The sequence below is a fragment of the Varroa jacobsoni genome, unplaced genomic scaffold (genome assembly GCF_002532875.2).
Source record: "Varroa jacobsoni isolate VJ856 unplaced genomic scaffold, vjacob_1.0 scaffold_958, whole genome shotgun sequence".
NCBI lineage: Eukaryota > Metazoa > Arthropoda > Arachnida > Mesostigmata > Varroidae > Varroa > Varroa jacobsoni.
In genome coordinates, this window is record NW_019213860.1 from 1 (window position 1) to 18,194 (window position 18,194).

Consider the following 18,194-nt stretch of genomic DNA (forward strand, 5'->3'; position numbering starts at 1 on the left):
TGTGTGATGTAACAATCGAGCTTAACTAGGCAAAAGACAGACGCAAACGTGCAGCATTGTCGCAGAATGATTGTGCACCTTTTGTTCCAGAACATGTTTTGGATCGTATTCAAACGCACAAATCTGGCTGGTTTTCTGTAGTAACCGAATAGTGGCCCTACCCGACTTATTGCTTAAAATCCATTGATCTTCTTAGGGATTGCTTAGTAAATTCTGTGCAATAGGCGGATCGATGGGTCAGCTCCATTCATTTATTCTAAATGTTTGCCAATGATATTCTATGCATGAAACTAGTAGCCAAACTTATCGTTGAGTGGGGTTCTTCCATCACCAGTCTGCCCTGCTGGAGGAAGCCAGTCATCAAAATCTTCATTTCTTGTTGGTGTACTGCTTTCACGAATATTTTCTGCCACTGCTGCATTTATTGATGGTTCTGAAATATTTACGTTTTACAAAAGAGGTGCGTTTTTTGTGGAGATCTTTCAACTATAGCAAAAGGTTTTTGGAATCACGGCATGTATTTGAAAGATTTACCAAAACGGCGTTTGAATACCTGAATTAAATTATAAAAGTGGAAAAACATATGTTCTCGCTATCTGAAAAACAAAATCTTACTTACGTAATTTTAATAGTTTATTGTTCTCTGCAGTGTCATCTGTTGATGTTTTGTTCAAGGCTTCCAGCATTCCCGGCGGCAGTGTTGGTCCGATTGCCCTTTGTGGTCTCGTTAGATTTAGCTGTTGAAACTTGGCAATCGTGTGCTGTTTTATTTCTGTCGGTATCATTTTATTTTTTTCGTTCTTTATGTCATCCGAATTTCCTGAAATATGAGCATTGTTTCGATGAATATCGATACTGTTTTCCCGGGTACTGGTCATCGTTTCCTTCTGTTCTATTTTTATTGGGTTTACTTTGTTTTGGTCTTCGTCTTCTGTGTTCTTCTCTACTTTCGTTTCATTTTCGTCCTCTTCTTTTTTGTTTTGTGGCTCTGCTCGAAGAACTGTTGAGTCGCTAGTCTTGGTCGAAGTCAAAACTTTATCATTAGCGTCTTCCAGGTGCATCCGCATCACTTTAGCCGGCATTCCGGTCAGTGGCAGAACGGGTCGTTTCCTACCTCGCATCGATCCTACCATTGGAGTGACGGATTTTTCAGTACTTCTTTGTCCTTCTTTCAATGATGAATCCGGCAATATTCTTTATAACAAAAATTAATAATTATTGGGTTGAAGATACCAAATAAAATTAGCTATAATCATGTAAAATTAAAGTTGTAATTTATCAAAATGCTCAAATGTTGTGCAAACGAATTAATGTCAAAAATCGTTGATTCTTCGTTAAAAATGTACAAACAACTCACTCCGATACCTACGACATCGCTTTTAGTGGAGGCAATTCAGTGGGTTTTGCGATATTGACCAGCCGTATCAGACGAATCTGTTCAGCTGTCAGACGAGCATGGTCAAGTCTCAGTTGGGATCGTTTCGCTTTATCCAACGCCGTGCCGGCCTTCAATTGTTTCATGAACGATTCTAAACTGTCACCACCATCGCCTGATGCTTTGCTTGCTGCTTCTGAAAATAATGTGAATAATTTCTTTAATCTTTGTTTTTGCTAGCATCATTGTCATCTATAATAATTTATATTTCAGATTATTAAACAATTCCTCTGTAAGTAGAATAATCAAGATTAGCTGAGAAAATATCGTGGCTATCTAGAAAAAAGAGATCTGTTTCAAAAACAAGAGATAAATCGTACCGACAGCCTTCGACTTCTCAAGTGATTCGTTGATCTCTCTAATCGCATTTTCAGTTATAGCAAGTTTTTCCTTCAGGCTCTCATACGTCTCAACCGTTTGTCCTTTGTGTTCCAATCGAGCCTTACGTTGTTCCCGTTTGGTAACGAGATCTCCTGTACGGTCAAAGAACTCGTCTTCGTCGCTATCATAGTAATCATCCTGAATATTGAAAAAAACATTGGCTAGATATTTTGATACTAGGAATATATCATTATTATCACATGCATTGGTAGGTACTAGAATAGCAAAGCAGGAATCAATTTGGACTACGGGAAATGTTCCAAGAAAAGAACTGCTTATGGTTGGCATAACAGTGCGACAAAACAAACAACAAATCTAAGATTAAAATCAAGTCACAGAAGGGTCTCGCGGGAAAAAAGACATGGCATAGGAAGCTACGGTGTATTGAGTAAAATGATAATGTCCAATAACCTCTTTCCAGTTTTTTAAATTCTTCTTGGCACGACTATCATGATGCGCCTTCCTGAGTTCACCATGGCGATCGAGAATCCGACACGCTTCCATGGCACATTGTACGACGGCTTCCTTCTTGCGGCCCTTTACACATGCCTCCGCTATTACAGCTGAACCGCTGCCTACATCGATTGGTAATCTGAATTTCATAAAAGACATAACAAGAGGAGGGAAATTCTTATAACTAACTCTTGCGTAGTAGCTTGAAATACAAAGCTAACTCAGTTAGTAGATTACTAAAAGCAGTGGGACCGTCTGATTATCTAACCTGTCATAATACTATCAAAACTGGTAAATGAGCACTATCAATTTAAGTTTTATTGTCTAAGCGCGAGTGACATATTGAACCGTGCAGCGCAGGTATTAACGTACGCATTTGTAATCAAAATTTATTTTGCTTCAGTGTACAAATGATTTGAATACTTTAAAGAATTTGCAAATAATTTAACTTACTTGACTCTACAAATAAATTGCTGTGGTCCTTTTTCCTCAACATGGTACTCGAGCTCGTATCCTTCGCGCTCAAACCAGCCACGCAACGTTTTCTTCGGGTCATCAAGGTACAGTTGTTCGTCTACATTTTCAGCTGTTCCAAACGCAAAAGGGTTTACATCGGACATTGTAGGACATTCTTCGTCCTCTTCTGTCGCATCCTCCGCTGAAACAGGATCAAGTTAAATATAGCACGAATTAAGTTTCAGCGAGATACCGATTTTACAGTTCTAACGACAAATCATTTAAAATTCCCTATAAAGCCATTGAAATTTTTTGCATTGATAGCTTACTGTAACATGACGTCAAGTGCTTGTGAAATACAACTTAAGGTTTTGGCAAACTTAATCTTTATTGTTAACTGTGTCACAACCGCATTCAACCGAAATAACTGGATTTCCTTAAAAACACCATTGGTGCGGTTATTTGACCAAAAAGATTGGTGCTTTGGCATACAACAAAAGCGTTTGATTTATTTATACTGCCTTTTACATACGAAATACATAAGGTCGTTCTTACTTCTCAGTTTCTTATAATATGTGATCATTTACAACAACTACGTTTTGCACATATTTCTTTTACTCAGGAACTACATTGCGTACGTATAATAATGGAAAGCAGCCCCACGCCATGACATCAATCCTTTTCGCTAGGAGCAAGTTTTCTGTTTTGGGACGGCACGCTAATCAAACCCTTTTGCCTTTTTTAGAGTTGCAGGGGCACGTCTCATATAAGTCACGCAATTAACATTGCTGAATAGCGTAAACACTGTAAGTATGCAAGTCAAGAACACGGCTTTATCTATGCTACTGATATAGGTGCCTTACTGAAAGCGATTTGTATGTGTACCTGCAGGTGTTTATCGCACTATCGGTTTCAAACTATCCGTCGCCAGGTTCTTAAGCGAAATGCTGTCACAGCTAGAGCAACGATCGCACGAAACTACAATACCGATAATGGTACTTATGGACATACTACATAAAAGAAGCAATGATGACTGACTCTAATTCTATTATATTGAACAAAGACGAATTTATATAGTTTGACATATCATCATATTTCACAATTTCCGCTTGAATTTCACTTTTGAGCAACACAATTAACTTACCCATTCCCCAGTTAATACCCGCGTCTCTATCCTCTTCGTCCCTTTTCCTGGCGGCTTCTTCTTTTGACACTCTTTCGGCTTCTCGCATTAGTTTCCACTCGGCTTCACGCTGAAATAAATAAAACTTTTTTATAGAAGAAATCTTTAACGCAAGAGTTTCAATTCATTTTGCATAGTGATGCAGTCTCATTCAGAATTAGTAACACATAGCTTGACGCTGGGTGTCTTTCTTGTCTTAGAAAAAAAAAAACTAAATTCAATCATATGGTTTTTCCTGGGACGATAACGATTATAAATTACAATTAAATTAAATTCACCTAACAAAAGACAAGAAAAATTTACTTTCGTATTTACTACGTTATGAGAAAGGTTATCGCGGTTTTCCGGAGCATCAGCTATTTGAAAACGCTTCCTTGAGTGCTTTCCAATGAAAAAGACATCACCTATAGAATAGGGCAGAAGCTTAAGCGGTCCCAACCACAATAGGCGAACCGTTTACTTAACGTTACAAAATAGACTTTCGTTCTGCATAGACCAGACTTCATATTTTAAATTAAATTTATGTTCCTGTTATACAGCTTAAATGGCTAACAAGCCTCAAATTATTCTTTGATTATTTAATCTTATTAAACGGTTTGCGCATTATTTCTTTTAAACGAAACCTACCGTCGGATTCTATTTAACACAATAGTACATGTGGCAGATGCAGCATTTGAATATGATATACATAGTAGGCAATTTGACTGTAATAATTTGCGTTATGATCTTTAGCGTTATGAGGTTCTTCTTACCTTCTTACGCAACTCAATAATTTCGGTCACGCTGAGTTCGCTTTCAGCCTCCTCGTCTTCCGCTGGGCCTTCGAGGATAAATGCGCGGGTGCTAAACCCAAACTTTATGTGATGGCCTACGCGAACACGGCGGTAACTCTTTGCGTCAACCGGTTGGCGATTTAGTTGTGTGCCATGGGTGGAACCAAGATCAAATAAATAAAATCCTGCAAAGATAATAAACAGATAATGGTACCAGTTAATATGGTCATATAATACTTGTTTGTTTTTTTTTTTCGCTGTTATTTGGCCTAGCTGCGGGTATTTGAGGTCCATGCGGTTTATTTTATTTTTAACAGTAGTGGCTCTCATCTCTTATTTGCCCAGATGAATAAATAGAATAAATCAGTATTATACTAATATGTAGTAACTGATTCGAAATGACAGCACATTTCACTAAAAACTTGAATGGTAGTACAGTATTTCATTATGTAATTCTACTGTATTATATTACATTATCATGATAGGTACGTGCCTCCCAGCCGTTTCTCCGGATCTGTGGCATCCGGATGAGGTTTTCGATATTGAAGTACTGCATGAAATCGTGAAATGGATGGATGTTCCATGATGAGATCGCAGTCTTGATGTCTTCCAACGACAAAAAAGCTTTTTGCAAGCTTTTCCGATCCGATGATTGTACCGTTCTTTAATACCGACAATCTGAAACAGCTACACTACATTAAGGGTCGAACAACACAGTACATTGCATATCATACAATATATATGTTTCACTATGAATTAAAGCTTCCTAACTGCTTCTTCTAGCTACTTTTTAGACCCTGTGATGTACGTACCTAAAGTCAACTTCGGGCCGTCCACCCCAAGAAGGTTCATCGTACGGACATTTCTGTGCAGGGTACAAGATCTTTCCGTCTTGGCTATCAGGTCCTATTGAGAGTGTAGTCTGCTTGAGCTTTACCATGGGAACAGGTACGAGCGATTGATCTTTTCCCTCCTTTTTTTCCAATAAGGTGCTGTTCTCTTTAGCAATTGTTATCGGTGGAGTATTCAATTTTGGTGGTTCCGGAGCCCTAAACTTCTTTTTGCCGCCAACCTTTCCTACTGTGAGTAGAGCCGGCGGTTTCTTAAATTCGCAAGTCGGGGGTGGCGCTGGCATTTTGTCATCCCCCGAAGACGACATAGCGAGCTCCTTAGAAGAGAGTCGGATATATTACTTAGTGATATTGTCAAGTAAATTTAAACGTGCACTCTGCTCACTTGAAACGTGGTCTAACACTTGTTTTCGGTTGTCTTCCTTCTCTCTATATTTTGCAAAGAATATTCAACTATAAATAGCCTTGTTTCTTCTATGTAACGTATTTAAGGTACCATTATACTGTCCAATTACCCTCGAACATTCAAAATCTGTGATGAATTAAATACAAAAATTAACCATAGGTCTTCGGTGAAAAATTATAGATCCAGTGTATAATAATTTCGTATTTGCTTTTCATTAATATCCTACGACACCATATCCGAGTATGAAACACTGTTGAAGGTAGACCTTTTCTATAAAAGCGTTGTTTATAGTATATGTTGAAAACGACCTCATCTGGTTCATCAGTTGGTTTGGCTTATAAATGATTTAATGCGAGAAACGTCATAGGATAAACTAAATCACGAGATAAGTAATGCTTTGCGTGAGCCGATTATATAATAAACGAAGACCAAATTTTCACTTGATCAAGAAATCTGTGATAAAAGCATACCGGGCGTGTCCTGTATATGCACCTTCTGCAGTCTCCGATGGACGACTACATGTTAAAGTGGTAAAAGTTCGCGCAAACATCTTGTGCGTGTATCTATGAAAAAATGTAATGAAAAGTTGTAAACTCGAACATGCTTCACACTGTAAAATGAATCCTCACCTGATATTCCTACTTCCAGATGAACTCAAACGAATTTTACTGTTTGTAGTACGACTATCACCACGGTAGAAAGTAAATTTTAACAGTGCGTAAGATTAATGAGGTTTACATTGACACTCAAATGTTATATAAGAACAAATTCCACGGTTTCGAAAACTTTGAGGATTGTTCGGAGCAGACATGTTATTCCGAGCTTTATCCTGACTTCCTCTTACATAATGCGATAATCTAACCAACTGTCGGTGCTCATGTATTGCAAATATGGCTCATATGATAAACATGACAAAAATCAATAAACATTTAGCACACCTTTTTTTTCAATGTAAGATACCTGTAATCAAACCTTTGATGTATTGTATTTTTCGGAAGTGTCGGACTGCTCAGAGTTCACAGTCTCTCTTTCGAATCTTGCCGTAGCCTGTAATGCCGCATTTATTGAGTTGCACTCATGTGTTGGAAAGAGTTTTTAGCTTAGTGCCTGTCGTGGAGAGTCTTCTATCTTCCTGTTGATATGGATATTATTGCTAGCGGTAGTAGGTACAGAGTACGACAAGCAAAAAGGTGTTTTCTATTACAATAACAAGTTCTCAGCATTTAAAACAGCTGATTTTCTAAAAGGTGCGTGTTCGTTGAATTCCAACAATGTTTCTTTAATGGCACTATTTAGTGTATGCGATATGCATCGGTTTTTGTGACACCAATGTGGGAAAAACTAGGGGCACAAGACAAACTAATATGGGCAAGAAATAGCAAGTACATCTAAAGTGACGGAATGTGTTCTGTGGCTTCCCGAGGAGGTCGTTCCAACCCTGTTCGGGTATTTCGGAAATATTTGCCGTTTATTTTCGTTGCTTTGGCTATTATCATTAGTCAAGGCTTATTTCTCGTTTATAGCCTTCACTGGCTTCCGGAGTCACTTCCACCGGCCGGCGCGTTTCACACTTCTAAGGTTAGTATTTGCTACCCGTGGCCGATTAAAAACGTTTATGGACAAGTGTGTTCGATTGTAGACTTAACTAGACTAGTCGGACTGTCATACTATTTACACAATAAACTTTTTGCTTAAAGTTTATAGAGAAATCCTTTATAGAAATAGTAATAAATTTCTGTAAAAGTTTGGAATTTGGGCAATGAAAAATTGGGAATACTAGAGATTCACACAGACCTTCATTATGGGAGAATGAACTTAGAAAATATTAAGCCAAAAAAAGTATTTTATATAAAAAGAGGGCCTTTTTAGGTACACAGGTTCGCAAACACCGCGTTTTTTTTTACGAAGCTGCTTATGTTTAATACAACTTACTTTTTTTTAAAACAATTCTCAAAACTGTCGAGACCTGACTGGACCCAAATGCAGAACTGTATATTCGGGTATATTAGGCAACAGCAATACTATAGAGCCAGGCCAAATCTGAACTGCCCAGCGCTTTGAATAGCTGAATATACTAAATAGCTTTTGCTGCAGTAGCTCATTGTGGATTGATTATATTTAGAAGGCTCCAAATCGACACCAGATCCATGATTAGGCCATTAGCATATTGGCTAACTTCATAAAAAAGATAGGCGTTGAGCGGAGTAGGGCGGGGAGAGACGAAACAGTTTAGTCCTTATTAGCTTACCCCTCCTACTCAACAGAAAATCTCAACTGGTAGCAGCATTTGTGCGCTATTGATTGCCTGCTGCGTGACAGACGTGAAATAACTTGAAAATAGTTGGATAGTAAAGCCAAAACCTCTAACTTGTGGGTCACGCTGCTCTGGTCAAGAAAAGCAACTGTTCAATATGGTTTGATCCATGTGATTTATTGAGATTGCTTTATTTGTGGGAACATGTTGATTTATAAAATAAATTCAGTTCGTAATTATCAATATAACTAATTATTATTATAGGAACGGAAGGTGGCTTTTATCGACCTCCCGTTCTTTCTTTTTTTGAGTGAGTTTAATGAGCCGGCCAGAACTGCAAAATTGCATCTGTTGCGGGGCATAGTTGGATTTTTACGGAACATTCCTTTCCGATAGTGAAATTGCACCCAAAAAAGAAGAAAAAGTAAGGGTATTTGTAGGTTGTACCGCTGAGCTTTGTCTTCTGTTAAGTCTATTATTTATTTTATAAATCCTTAATCTTTAATTAAGAAGAGAATTTGCCAGTTAAACGGACTACTAGTTGGCTTTGTTATTTACAGATTGTATTTTGCTTCAGCTATATTGTTAGCGATAAGTCGATCTATTTAGTCGAGTATATGTTATATAGCAGAAGTCCTGGGATAGCCCGTTTATATCGTTCTCTCAAATTTATAGAAATAATATTAGATAATTATATAATATTCCAACTCCGTCATCGACATTTACCTTGTAACCTGCGGGGTTAGAACAAGAAAATATAACGATACTATTTTTAATTGGAGTGGCGAAAAAGTCGTTGCTTATATTGATAACTTGCTTATATTGCACATTCTACGTAACTAAGTTTACTATTGTAACAAGACGGTGGCTGATCTGTTGGTCTCTTATGTCATGATACGATCATTACTGTTAATCAGGTCATACGCATAGTTTACGTAAGACTTCTTTTGGGGCCCCATACGTAAACGTTATCCCACGCATCATATAGGACAACCAACGTATCAGGGTTAACCGGATTGAAGCTAATGTGACTAATGCTTGCGTGTTCCTTTATTTCTCATTTGGTTTTTGTAACAACAAACAAATTTATTTCCAGTGATATATATTGTAAGAAACATATAATTGGTTTTACAACTATGACATTAATAGTAATCTTTATATATCGGTTTCTCATGTATCTTAAGAGGGCTTGGTTAAACTAAGAAGTCTTTTAAAAGCACATGTTGATATAACTTGGCTCGCTGTAGGAAGAAGGGTTCTAATCAGTATAGAACGGTTTGATTATTTCCATCTACATTGAAGTCGTGGATATCTGTTTGCAATTGTCCAAAGCGTTATTATCGAATTGTGTTTGAGAAAAAAAAATGAAAGATGCCAACAACTATCAAACGATTGTGTTTTTTATGAAATTGTTTTTGTTTTTGTGAAGAAAAAACGAGACTGCGAACGAAATGCTCCAAATGTGGAAGCGTTCGGCAGTTCCTAAAGGCATAGTTCACAAACGGCTGACTCGTTTTAAGGAAGGCGACTCTATTAGCTGCTTCTCGGAACGTTTATAACGGCAGCAATGACGTCAACACCGACGCTTGAAAAACACAACTTATACCTTTTATTGAGAGAAACCGGGAGCATTCTAGATATTATAGACGAATCTGGTCGGATTCATCTGTCTGTGTATAGCGAACAAACTTGCCACACTTTTGGAATCTAGGTGCCTCACAAGCTTATTTGTCACCACTTGGAGAAATGTATATTAACGTATACCCAACACACTTCTGTAGGTATTGAAATCGTTCTGCTTTACATACGGTTGTACCTGTGGCAGCAAAGTATATACTTGAAAGAACAAGGCCAAAAAAAAGGAAGCTGTGAACTTGACTTCTTGGTAGATCCAGTGTTATTACTTTCGTCTAAAGTAGTTTACATATCATACAAGAGCCACGAAAATAAGATAGCTTGACGTTCAAACTTTTTGCAGACACTTCATTCTCGTATTTTCGTATTTATGTCTATGGTTTCCTGTTATTCGGATGGTAACTTATCAATTCCGCTGCTATAGATGTCTGAAGTATAAGAGTTCAATAGGCCTTTCGAGAAAAATTTCGAATAGCAGTATCGGCATCATATTAAAGTTTAGACACTACTTGTGTTATGAAGGGAGCAAAGTCTTAAGGAATATGCTAATCTGCCAAAGCAATGTTTGGTGCATATAGCAAGTGACAGAGATTGCAATTTCTGGACTTTTTTTTACTGTGGTTCTGGCTACTTAACGCGGGGTTTGTGCATCATCTGTTCGTATTCATATTGTATTTACAGCATACTTGTATATTAGGTGTAATTGTAAAACCCATATTTGGTGTAATTGATGAAGCAGAGTTCATAAAACAGGTAGTAGACAGGACCTGCATTCGACTATTAAACAGACACCATAAACTATTAAAGCTGTACCCTTGTTCTAAGGTGATATCTTGTTGGTTCAGTTGCGACCCACTGGTATGACCTTTTAGGCTTATCGAAGAAGATTAATTTTTCGTTATGAATTACAATTAAATGCAAAAATGGGTCACGGTTATTATGTGAAAGCATAGTGAAGTAAGTGTCTTAACGTCGTCATTTTTAATCTCAATTTTTGTATCTTATTCATTTGGCCAAAATGAACAAATAGAGTTCATATCACAAGCCTGGGTTTTATCGCCCGCGCACTTTAAGATACTTCATACTTCCACTGCAGGTTTCAACGTTTCTTTATTTATTTTCGCACGGGGTTTTCCATAGAGTCATTTTTGAGTTCAAAATATTTTTTCTGGAATTTTTAAACCTATGGGCTTATGGTGCTTCCAATTCTGGACTTTTCACCGAATACAAGATTTACATGCTGACTTGTTTTCGCCTTTGAGGAGCCAACATAAAATTCACATTCGTAAACTACTTACATTTTTTACAGATTTTGTATAGTCGATTATAAGTCTCTGAGTGACATTTTCTGAGTGAAGAGTGTCAGCTTTGAAATAGTATGATTGCACCTTAGAAACATAGAAAAAGTAATGAAATATCGTATAGTTTTAAAACAAGCCATTTAAAATGACAAGAGTAACGTTTATCGCAATCCACACTGAACTGTCTAATAAATATAATTATTTATATTGGTTAGGTAAGATCAATGATCTTACCTACAATTCTTATAAGGTACTAGTTGTTCTTATTTTTTTATTTAATGCAGCCTCTTCTTTCAGTATAAATTACTAAAGACATCTCAGGAAACACGGGTGTACTATGTCGACCTTTCGCATCTCTAGCACATGTATTTTGTCATTCAAATGCCTTTTACAATTTTGGGTACTGAGCGTAAACCATTTAGTTTTCTTTACAACTTTCGACTTGGTTGGGTCTAAAAAATAGCAAAACAATTTTGGAGAGACCGCCGTTGTAACTATTCAGTATGGACATTTTACGTACTTATCATTGATGTAAAAATTATATTTTTTGAAAGTGCCTTTTTCACACAGTATTACCAATCTTCGGTATTTAATTGTTTTAATATTTCTTACGCTATTTAAGTATAACTTGCTTTTAATTTAATGAATCTTACAATGAACGTTCTAAATGTATGTGATTCCCGTAGTTAGTCGGGCTTGCTTTTACTATTTTTTGTTCTGAAATAGATTGTCTTTGATGGTGCGAAGCTGAAGTGTATTTACCTACGCCGAACGTTTTCTTAGAAATGTACCTATTTTCTTCTTCTGTCAACGAATAAAAAGGCTGTCTAGCATCCTCAATGACTTGAATACAGGGCGCAGACACAATAACCAGATTGAGCTTTTTAGGTTTATAACGAAATTTTCTTAGTAGACTATGCCTTTTTTAAAACTATTTTATATATTTATGGATGAATCCACGTATGGCATTTTTATGGTAAGCGTATGGCACTATTAACTAGAGCTTGCTTCGATAACTACAAACGAAAACCAACCAAAATTCCCTTTGAAATCGTGTAGTGTCCCAAAAATATCATAGGATAAACAAACAAACTTTTAAACTCCTAAAGCAATTTTGTGAGACAGATAGTAAGTGAAAAAGAAAATGATAGCATTTCTTAGGAAATTCTCTACAAAAAGCGTTTCCACAAAGCAAAAGGCACCATCGTGTTCATCCGGTTTCTTTTTATTATAAGGTATATCAACAGAGAACAGGAACTACAAGTTTGTGCGTAGATTCTAAGTTCAATGTCACGCAGCTGCCTTTCAAACATTAACGTGATTTGTTAAGACTGTAACGCCGCAGGCAGCCATCGATTATAACAAAGTCATTTTTGTTTATCTTCTCAAATAAAAATGTTATGTATAAGCTCATCATTCGAGTTGCGAATAAGAAATAATTGTACAGTTTTCAGGATATTCGCAAGGAACATATATAAACCTTAAAGTCTATTTTGGTTTTATTTAGATCTACGGATATATAGAGCTACCCCAATCGATTCTTTAATGAAGTTCATCTTCCTAAGACCAAGTATATCAATACTTCGAACTAACGGAACAAGGGAAGTTGATTCTGGGCTGCTTGTTATGTTTTTTACGCCACTGTTGCCAGAAACGTTGAATGGATATGGGGTAAATCCGGTCTCCGTCATAAGGGGTTGACCGTCTTCGTCGAGGAATAACACCTGTTAATAAGGTTGAACATATTTATAATATAGCAGTGTTATTCTCACGCCATTTATTATTGTTGCATCTCGTCATGATTAAACCTATTCAGGTGTTTAGAGATTTGTATATATTGGAATGCTAAATAGGAATTGTTTACAGTTTAATTTTAATGATCTTCTCTGTCCGATGGACTCGTACGTAGATCTACAGAAGAATCATATTTCTCCTATAATATCTTCTACTCTCGCCTTGTTACTATTGCCACTGATATTGTATCGCATCTTTTATTTATGTTGCATATTACGTTATGATCATCACTACGACAAGATCCAATCAATGTAAATACCTGGATTTCGGGCATGATTCTAGAGAGCCGTCCAGAGGGCACGGCTGTAATAGTGAGATTAAAGGTTTCCCTCCCGGAACCTTTTTCGAGTACTCCTTTTATGTACCACGTTATATCCCATGTTGAGAAATGCCTCTTCTGCTCTAGGTGGATTGGTCTCCACTGATTCACACAAGAAAGACAAGATGTGTTAATAAACCAAGCGTAAATGTACATTATGTAGCATTATCTACGTACGTGTTATAAATCAATTAAGATCATGAGATGAAACGCAAAAATGAATCTTGCAAATAGATAGCATTAATGATGATATCTATAAACTAAAGCATGATTTCTTTGGAAAATATCCTGCGAACAGCTCCCATAAATTTCCCACGACAGCGTTGTTACAATCATTGATATTTATATAGCAGCCCAATGCTTTGAGAGTATTTTTATTTAAACTAAATATTAATGTATTATGAGCAGAAAGGTAGGCACAGTACGACCGGGGTTCAGAATCACGGGCCTTTGGCTTGTCAAGCCACTTTTTTAAGCATTCACTAATCGCTACATAAACTATTTGAAGTCCATCTCGACTGTAATTAGTGTTTTTAATAAAACAAATCAGATAAATCGTATCGCAGTTGCCTGCTACCATTTCTGCTCACTGTTGCTCCAACTTGCTGGCAGCGCGATCGATACCTTCGCCTAGAAGCGATATCAAAGCCATGCTGCTGGGAGAAGAAGCCCTGAAATGCTTTTATGGTTGCAATGGCGGAGTTCGCCGTAGTCTGATTCTACAGGCAGCAGTGTCTGCCGTAAGATTCCCGATGTTCGCTGGCCCGGATCCTGAAAGCTGATTTTAGGCAGTTAAACGCATGTGTGGCACGTGGTTATGGCAATCAATGCAAACCGATGCTTTGCTGCGCAGCCGGTCAATCGATAATGTAATGATTAGTGCGTGAATGTAATTAAGGACGAAGCTCTCGTTCACCTCGCCAAGCGGTGTTAAAAGGTCTCGTTGACTTTTATAATGGCACTATAACACCAGTGAAACCGCTGCGTGACTCCGTACAAGCAAAAGATTTTATATTTTAAATTTCTTTGCATTTATCAAAGTGGACCACAGCTGCGGACCAGATTCTGCGGCGAACGCAACAAGGCCGTGTGATTCGTTGTCATCAGTGAGCTGATCAGTGTCTGGCTCCCTCATGGACGACGCGAGCTGCTGGTTTAGCAACGGGAATTCTGGACGGGCTTAGGGTGTTTGAGGCTGGCGAACTCTCGCACGAGCAAGTCGCTACGAATGTGATGCATCGATAATAGTAACAAAAATGAAAAGCACGAAAAGTAGACTTTCTATTGCATTCTTTTCAGGCGCCAAATCGTCGTGCGCATCGAGTCTGACACAGATTAGAGGATTACCCTCTGATCTGCGCCAAGGCGAGAACACTTCTCAGGAAAGTGCAGATATTCAGTTCAATCTGCATGGCTCGCCACCCAGAGTTCAGCCCAACTAAAGCTACTATTGGTAAAATCATGTCATGCTTTTATAAAATCTCACAGCACCGTGTTCCTGCCAAAGGCTTTGCTCATAGATAATCTCTTGCACATATTATGCTAGTTATTTAATTTGTTCATAGCAGATTGGACACTGTAGACTATGCCGTCATTCTATCATCATTCCATTTCCTTTCATCCAAGATAAGTCATCCCTGCGCAACGTGAAGTGGTTGGAGGAAAAAGTTCAAACGATGCTGGCAAACGGAATTATCGAATTTCTTATCAAGTTCTTGGTTCTGTCCAGTGGCTCGATAAAAAAAAAACATAATTATGAGGTTTTACGTCGAACACGGGAATCTCATGGCCGTAACCAAAATTGACATATTTGATTTCCATGACTAACTACGCTCTTTACAGCTATTGGGAGCGCGCTTGTTTAGCGTATTCAGTCTGCCAAACGGCTACTCACAGATCAGTATAAATCCCACGAATAAGGAGAAATAATTAGTAATTCGGCGACGTTCTAAACGGCTCGTAGATAGGGTTTCGGGTGCCATGAAATATTAAATAGGTTAGGTATACCTAGACGGCAGAGCCGACCATTCACAAGGCTTCGGCAGCCATTTGGGGCGTCTTACAATAATACTCGAAGTCATCGACAGAGTCGGGCTCGTGGCGCAGGATCTAGTTTATCTCGGGCTCATGATGTGTAAGGCGTTTCTCCAGATTCAGACAGGCACCAAGTGTCAAGATTACCGTTCTTTCTGCTACGGCCGAAGAATATCAGCGATACATCAGAAATAAGTTACTGGAGACTGGGTAAATATTTCTCATCGTTTTAGTTAAGGCAGGAACTTCAACTAGCTGTTGGAGCATTTATCCCCGTAATTTCAGCAAAGGTTATAATACACGAATAGGAACTGATGCAAGCGATACTTGATTTAGGGACTGTTCTAGCCTAAGTTGAAATAAGGCGTCAAGGAGTGGCGTGGGCAGCTTTCCTGGGCTGACCGTTCGGGGTGCTCGCGGACGCTGTAGCTCTTAAATACTAGAAAGCAAAACAAGCCTATATGCAAAGTTGAAAGTTGGCTTTACGAAAGTGCGAATTCTAGATAATGCATCAAGCTGTTGACAGCAATCTCAGTCTGCTCCCTTTGTCTATAATGCTTTACATTAGATTCATCGGTGCGACGTTTGACTGATTTCTAATCAGTCTATTTGGCTTTGTTGTTGACGAAAGCTGAGCACGTTAAAGCTGTCGTACCCGTAAAGCTCGCCACGAAGTTGGACAGTTTAATACTTTCGTATAACTGTTTGAGTGTGTTCAGGAAGTTCTGAAGTCCTATATGAGTGTATTTTTTTTTAACACATTTATAAAGTTATGTGATAGTACACTTTACAGCGTGTCATTGTGGTGAGTTGCGCGACTTTTTTGATAACATCGGTAGCCCTAACGCGTTGTGTAATGCTCTATTTAATTAGTACTTCATCAGTGCTTGAGAATTTTGAAGAGTCTAGTTTAAAAGCTACTTAGTTTTTAACCCCTAATAATAGCAACATCATAGTTCTTCTAAATTGCGACGAATTAATTTAACGTAAACATTTACAGGAGGCATAAAGACATAAAGGTTTTAGAGCAATATTTCTATTTTGCCAGCTGTATATATCTGAAAAGGTTAAATATCTTGCACTTGGATTCTGCAGAACTTTCCTAGCATTGCAATAATAATGAAACAGAATAGTGGTAATCATTTTATAAGACATCAAGTATATTTTGGCCTTATCAAAGATCACTTATTGCCTGAAAGGTACTGAAATAAGCAAAGTAAGGAATTATTGAGAAATGCATACATTTCATATGTTTGGGCTTAAACATACAAAAGTTATATTTTTTTCCGGATCCTGATTTACGTTTCTTTTAGTAACTATAAGCTCTGTAAACATCAGAAATTAATTTTTCCGAACAAATTTTTGTAATTAGCAAAATTCCGGCATTATTTTCCTTCTCGTGCTTTGTTAAGTACACTTTTTTTGGATATTTCAGATTAAAATTAACCATATAAAGACGCTTTTACAGTACATTAGAGCTAGATATACGATTTAGTGTTTGTTAAACGTGGCTTATTCAATTCGCTTATCAGCTTAGTGTGCTTTATTAAAGCGCGTTAAACAGCTGCAAAGTCACGGACCCCAGGCAAAATTTATAAATATTCAACCGAACAGCCCGAACCTACTCAAAAATTTTAGCGGCACGACCTTGATTATTTCGATATGTCAGTGATTAAGTATCGTTTCCAGAACAACCTCGCCTGATTTATGCACTAAGACACTTTTCCTCCAAAAAGCATCTGTATCAATCTAGGTAACGTAAGTGATAGTATGTTATACATATTACATCTGTTCTTTCCAACCAATATTGCGAGTAGCAGATTGAAACTGGTTAGCTTCACTTAAACTATTCTGTTAGTATATATGAAAATGTTGTGATACTATTAGATTTTCCTTATTCTTTGTGTACCAAAAGGGCAATTTTAATCCTAGATTTATCCGTCGGACCAATCTTGTTTGAACAAGCAGGATATTCTTTGATTATCTCAAAATGTTGCTTACTACGAGTTAGCCTACGATATTTAATAAATGAATTATAAGGGAGCTATTTTCATAAATATGCAAATGAATTACCTTTTGAAGAATATAATTTAGCCATGAGTCATGGAGACTGAAGGTGAAGTTGGTGACAATTGTATTATCGGCGATTTGCGGAACTTTTTGCGCCACCATTGCTGAGTTAATTAACAGACTCAACAGAACCACAAGTACTGACCATTTTAAGGTGGTTCTGCGCTCCAGCACAGTGATTCTTCGTTCAAGGTGAACTCGGTGCTCCCTTTCATTCGCAATTTCCTCTTTAACCTCATTGAGGCCTCCAGTAATTAACTGATATAGATTCATTGGGTTGAGCTTATAGAAAATAATTCTAGTGCTTCTTCTGCTAGCATCCACGACAAACAGAATATCAGTACTGCCATATGCCAATGGATTTCATGTGTAATGTTTTGTTTCAGATAGTCAGCTGTTTATCCGAATGTAAACAACAATGCGCGTCAGTCATCATAACATGGTTTAAAAGCTTCTTGCGTGTACTTTTTGGTAGGATATCCTTTCCATAAAATAAAGGTGAAACTAGCAATTTTTTTGTACAATAACTTTATTAAATTTAAAAGTGAAGACCGCCGCGACGACATTTCATTATGTCAAATAAAGGCTTAAGTCTAGTAGTGAAAAGGTTTTATACTTTACCTATAGCTTCTTTTTCATCGAAAAATAGGTGTCACACATTCTAGTCCTTGTTTCACGTCACCTAAATAAAAAAAATGAGCTAACTTTTAACAGTCAAATCATCGTTGCTCGAAAACGACTAGCACAGAGGAAATTGATACAGTATAAACAACTTCCTGAAAAATACATGCAAAAACTTTTATATTTTTGATCAAAGAGCATAATCTGGGTAAACGGCTACTTCACCAC

The 18,194-nt window shown here is 37.5% G+C and overlaps 3 protein-coding genes and 1 long non-coding RNA gene across 8 annotated transcripts in view; 2 read left to right on the plus strand and 2 right to left on the minus strand.

Moving 5' to 3' along the window:
- Nucleotides 1-7: 7 nt before the first annotated feature.
- LOC111265339 (kanadaptin) lies at nucleotides 8-6,829 on the minus strand. Of its 5 annotated transcripts, XM_022841936.2 has the most exons (11): nucleotides 6,568-6,819; nucleotides 5,494-5,849; nucleotides 5,175-5,359; nucleotides 4,661-4,866; nucleotides 3,870-3,978; nucleotides 2,723-2,927; nucleotides 2,228-2,408; nucleotides 1,756-1,954; nucleotides 1,370-1,571; nucleotides 620-1,194; nucleotides 8-433 (listed from the first exon to the last, which is right to left on the minus strand). In XM_022841936.2, the coding sequence occupies exons 2-11, from the start codon at nucleotides 5,838-5,840 to the stop codon at nucleotides 291-293; spliced, it is 2,352 nt and encodes a 783-aa protein (XP_022697671.1). In that variant the 5' UTR covers nucleotides 5,841-5,849; nucleotides 6,568-6,819; the 3' UTR covers nucleotides 8-290. The 5 variants fall into 5 exon arrangements, with proteins under 5 accessions (XP_022697671.1, XP_022697672.1, XP_086826583.1 ...); XM_022841937.2 differs by lacking the exon at nucleotides 8-433 and having other exon boundaries at nucleotides 966-1,126; nucleotides 6,568-6,829; XM_086970457.1 differs by lacking the exon at nucleotides 8-433 and having other exon boundaries at nucleotides 1,078-1,126; nucleotides 1,366-1,571; nucleotides 6,568-6,829.
- On the plus strand, nucleotides 3,283-4,784 carry LOC111265340 (uncharacterized). The gene is made up of 3 exons (XR_002683397.2): nucleotides 3,283-3,531; nucleotides 3,617-3,720; nucleotides 4,708-4,784. It is a non-coding gene; the product is annotated as an uncharacterized LOC111265340 (long non-coding RNA).
- Nucleotides 6,830-6,968: 139 nt separating the features above from the next.
- Nucleotides 6,969-18,194, plus strand: part of oxt (Xylosyltransferase oxt) — a 39,138-nt gene continuing 27,912 nt past the window's right edge. The window contains exon 1 of the mRNA XM_022841933.2: nucleotides 6,969-7,516. Within this exon, the coding sequence (XP_022697668.1) occupies nucleotides 7,340-7,516 (177 nt within the window). The 5' untranslated portion in view covers nucleotides 6,969-7,339. The remainder of the gene's footprint in view (nucleotides 7,517-18,194) is intronic.
- On the minus strand, nucleotides 12,335-17,720 carry LOC111265335 (uncharacterized). The gene is made up of 3 exons (XM_022841934.2): nucleotides 17,349-17,720; nucleotides 13,182-13,343; nucleotides 12,335-12,852 (listed from the first exon to the last, which is right to left on the minus strand). Exons 1-3 carry the CDS (start codon nucleotides 17,616-17,618, stop codon nucleotides 12,628-12,630), a joined length of 657 nt encoding a protein of 218 aa, XP_022697669.1. The 5' UTR covers nucleotides 17,619-17,720; the 3' UTR covers nucleotides 12,335-12,627.

Bases quoted from the DNA above. Each gene is read 5' to 3' on its own strand.
- LOC111265335 (XM_022841934.2), bottom strand. From the start codon at position 17,618: ATGAATCTATATCAGTTAATTACTGGAGGCCTCAATGAGGTTAAAGAG. The intron at 13,344-17,348 runs GTAATTCATTTG...TGTGTGAATCAG, and splicing joins TAAATTATATTCTTCAAAAG to TGGAGACCAATCCACCTAGA. The intron at 12,853-13,181 runs GTATTTACATTG...CCTTATTAACAG, and splicing joins GAATCATGCCCGAAATCCAG to GTGTTATTCCTCGACGAAGA.
- LOC111265339 (XM_022841936.2), bottom strand. From the start codon at position 5,840: ATGTCGTCTTCGGGGGATGACAAAATGCCAGCGCCACCCCCGACTTGC. The intron at 2,928-3,869 runs GTAAGTTAATTG...ATCCTGTTTCAG, and splicing joins GGGTATTAACTGGGGAATGG to CGGAGGATGCGACAGAAGAG. The intron at 2,409-2,722 runs GTAAGTTAAATT...TATGAAATTCAG, and splicing joins CAATTTATTTGTAGAGTCAA to ATTACCAATCGATGTAGGCA.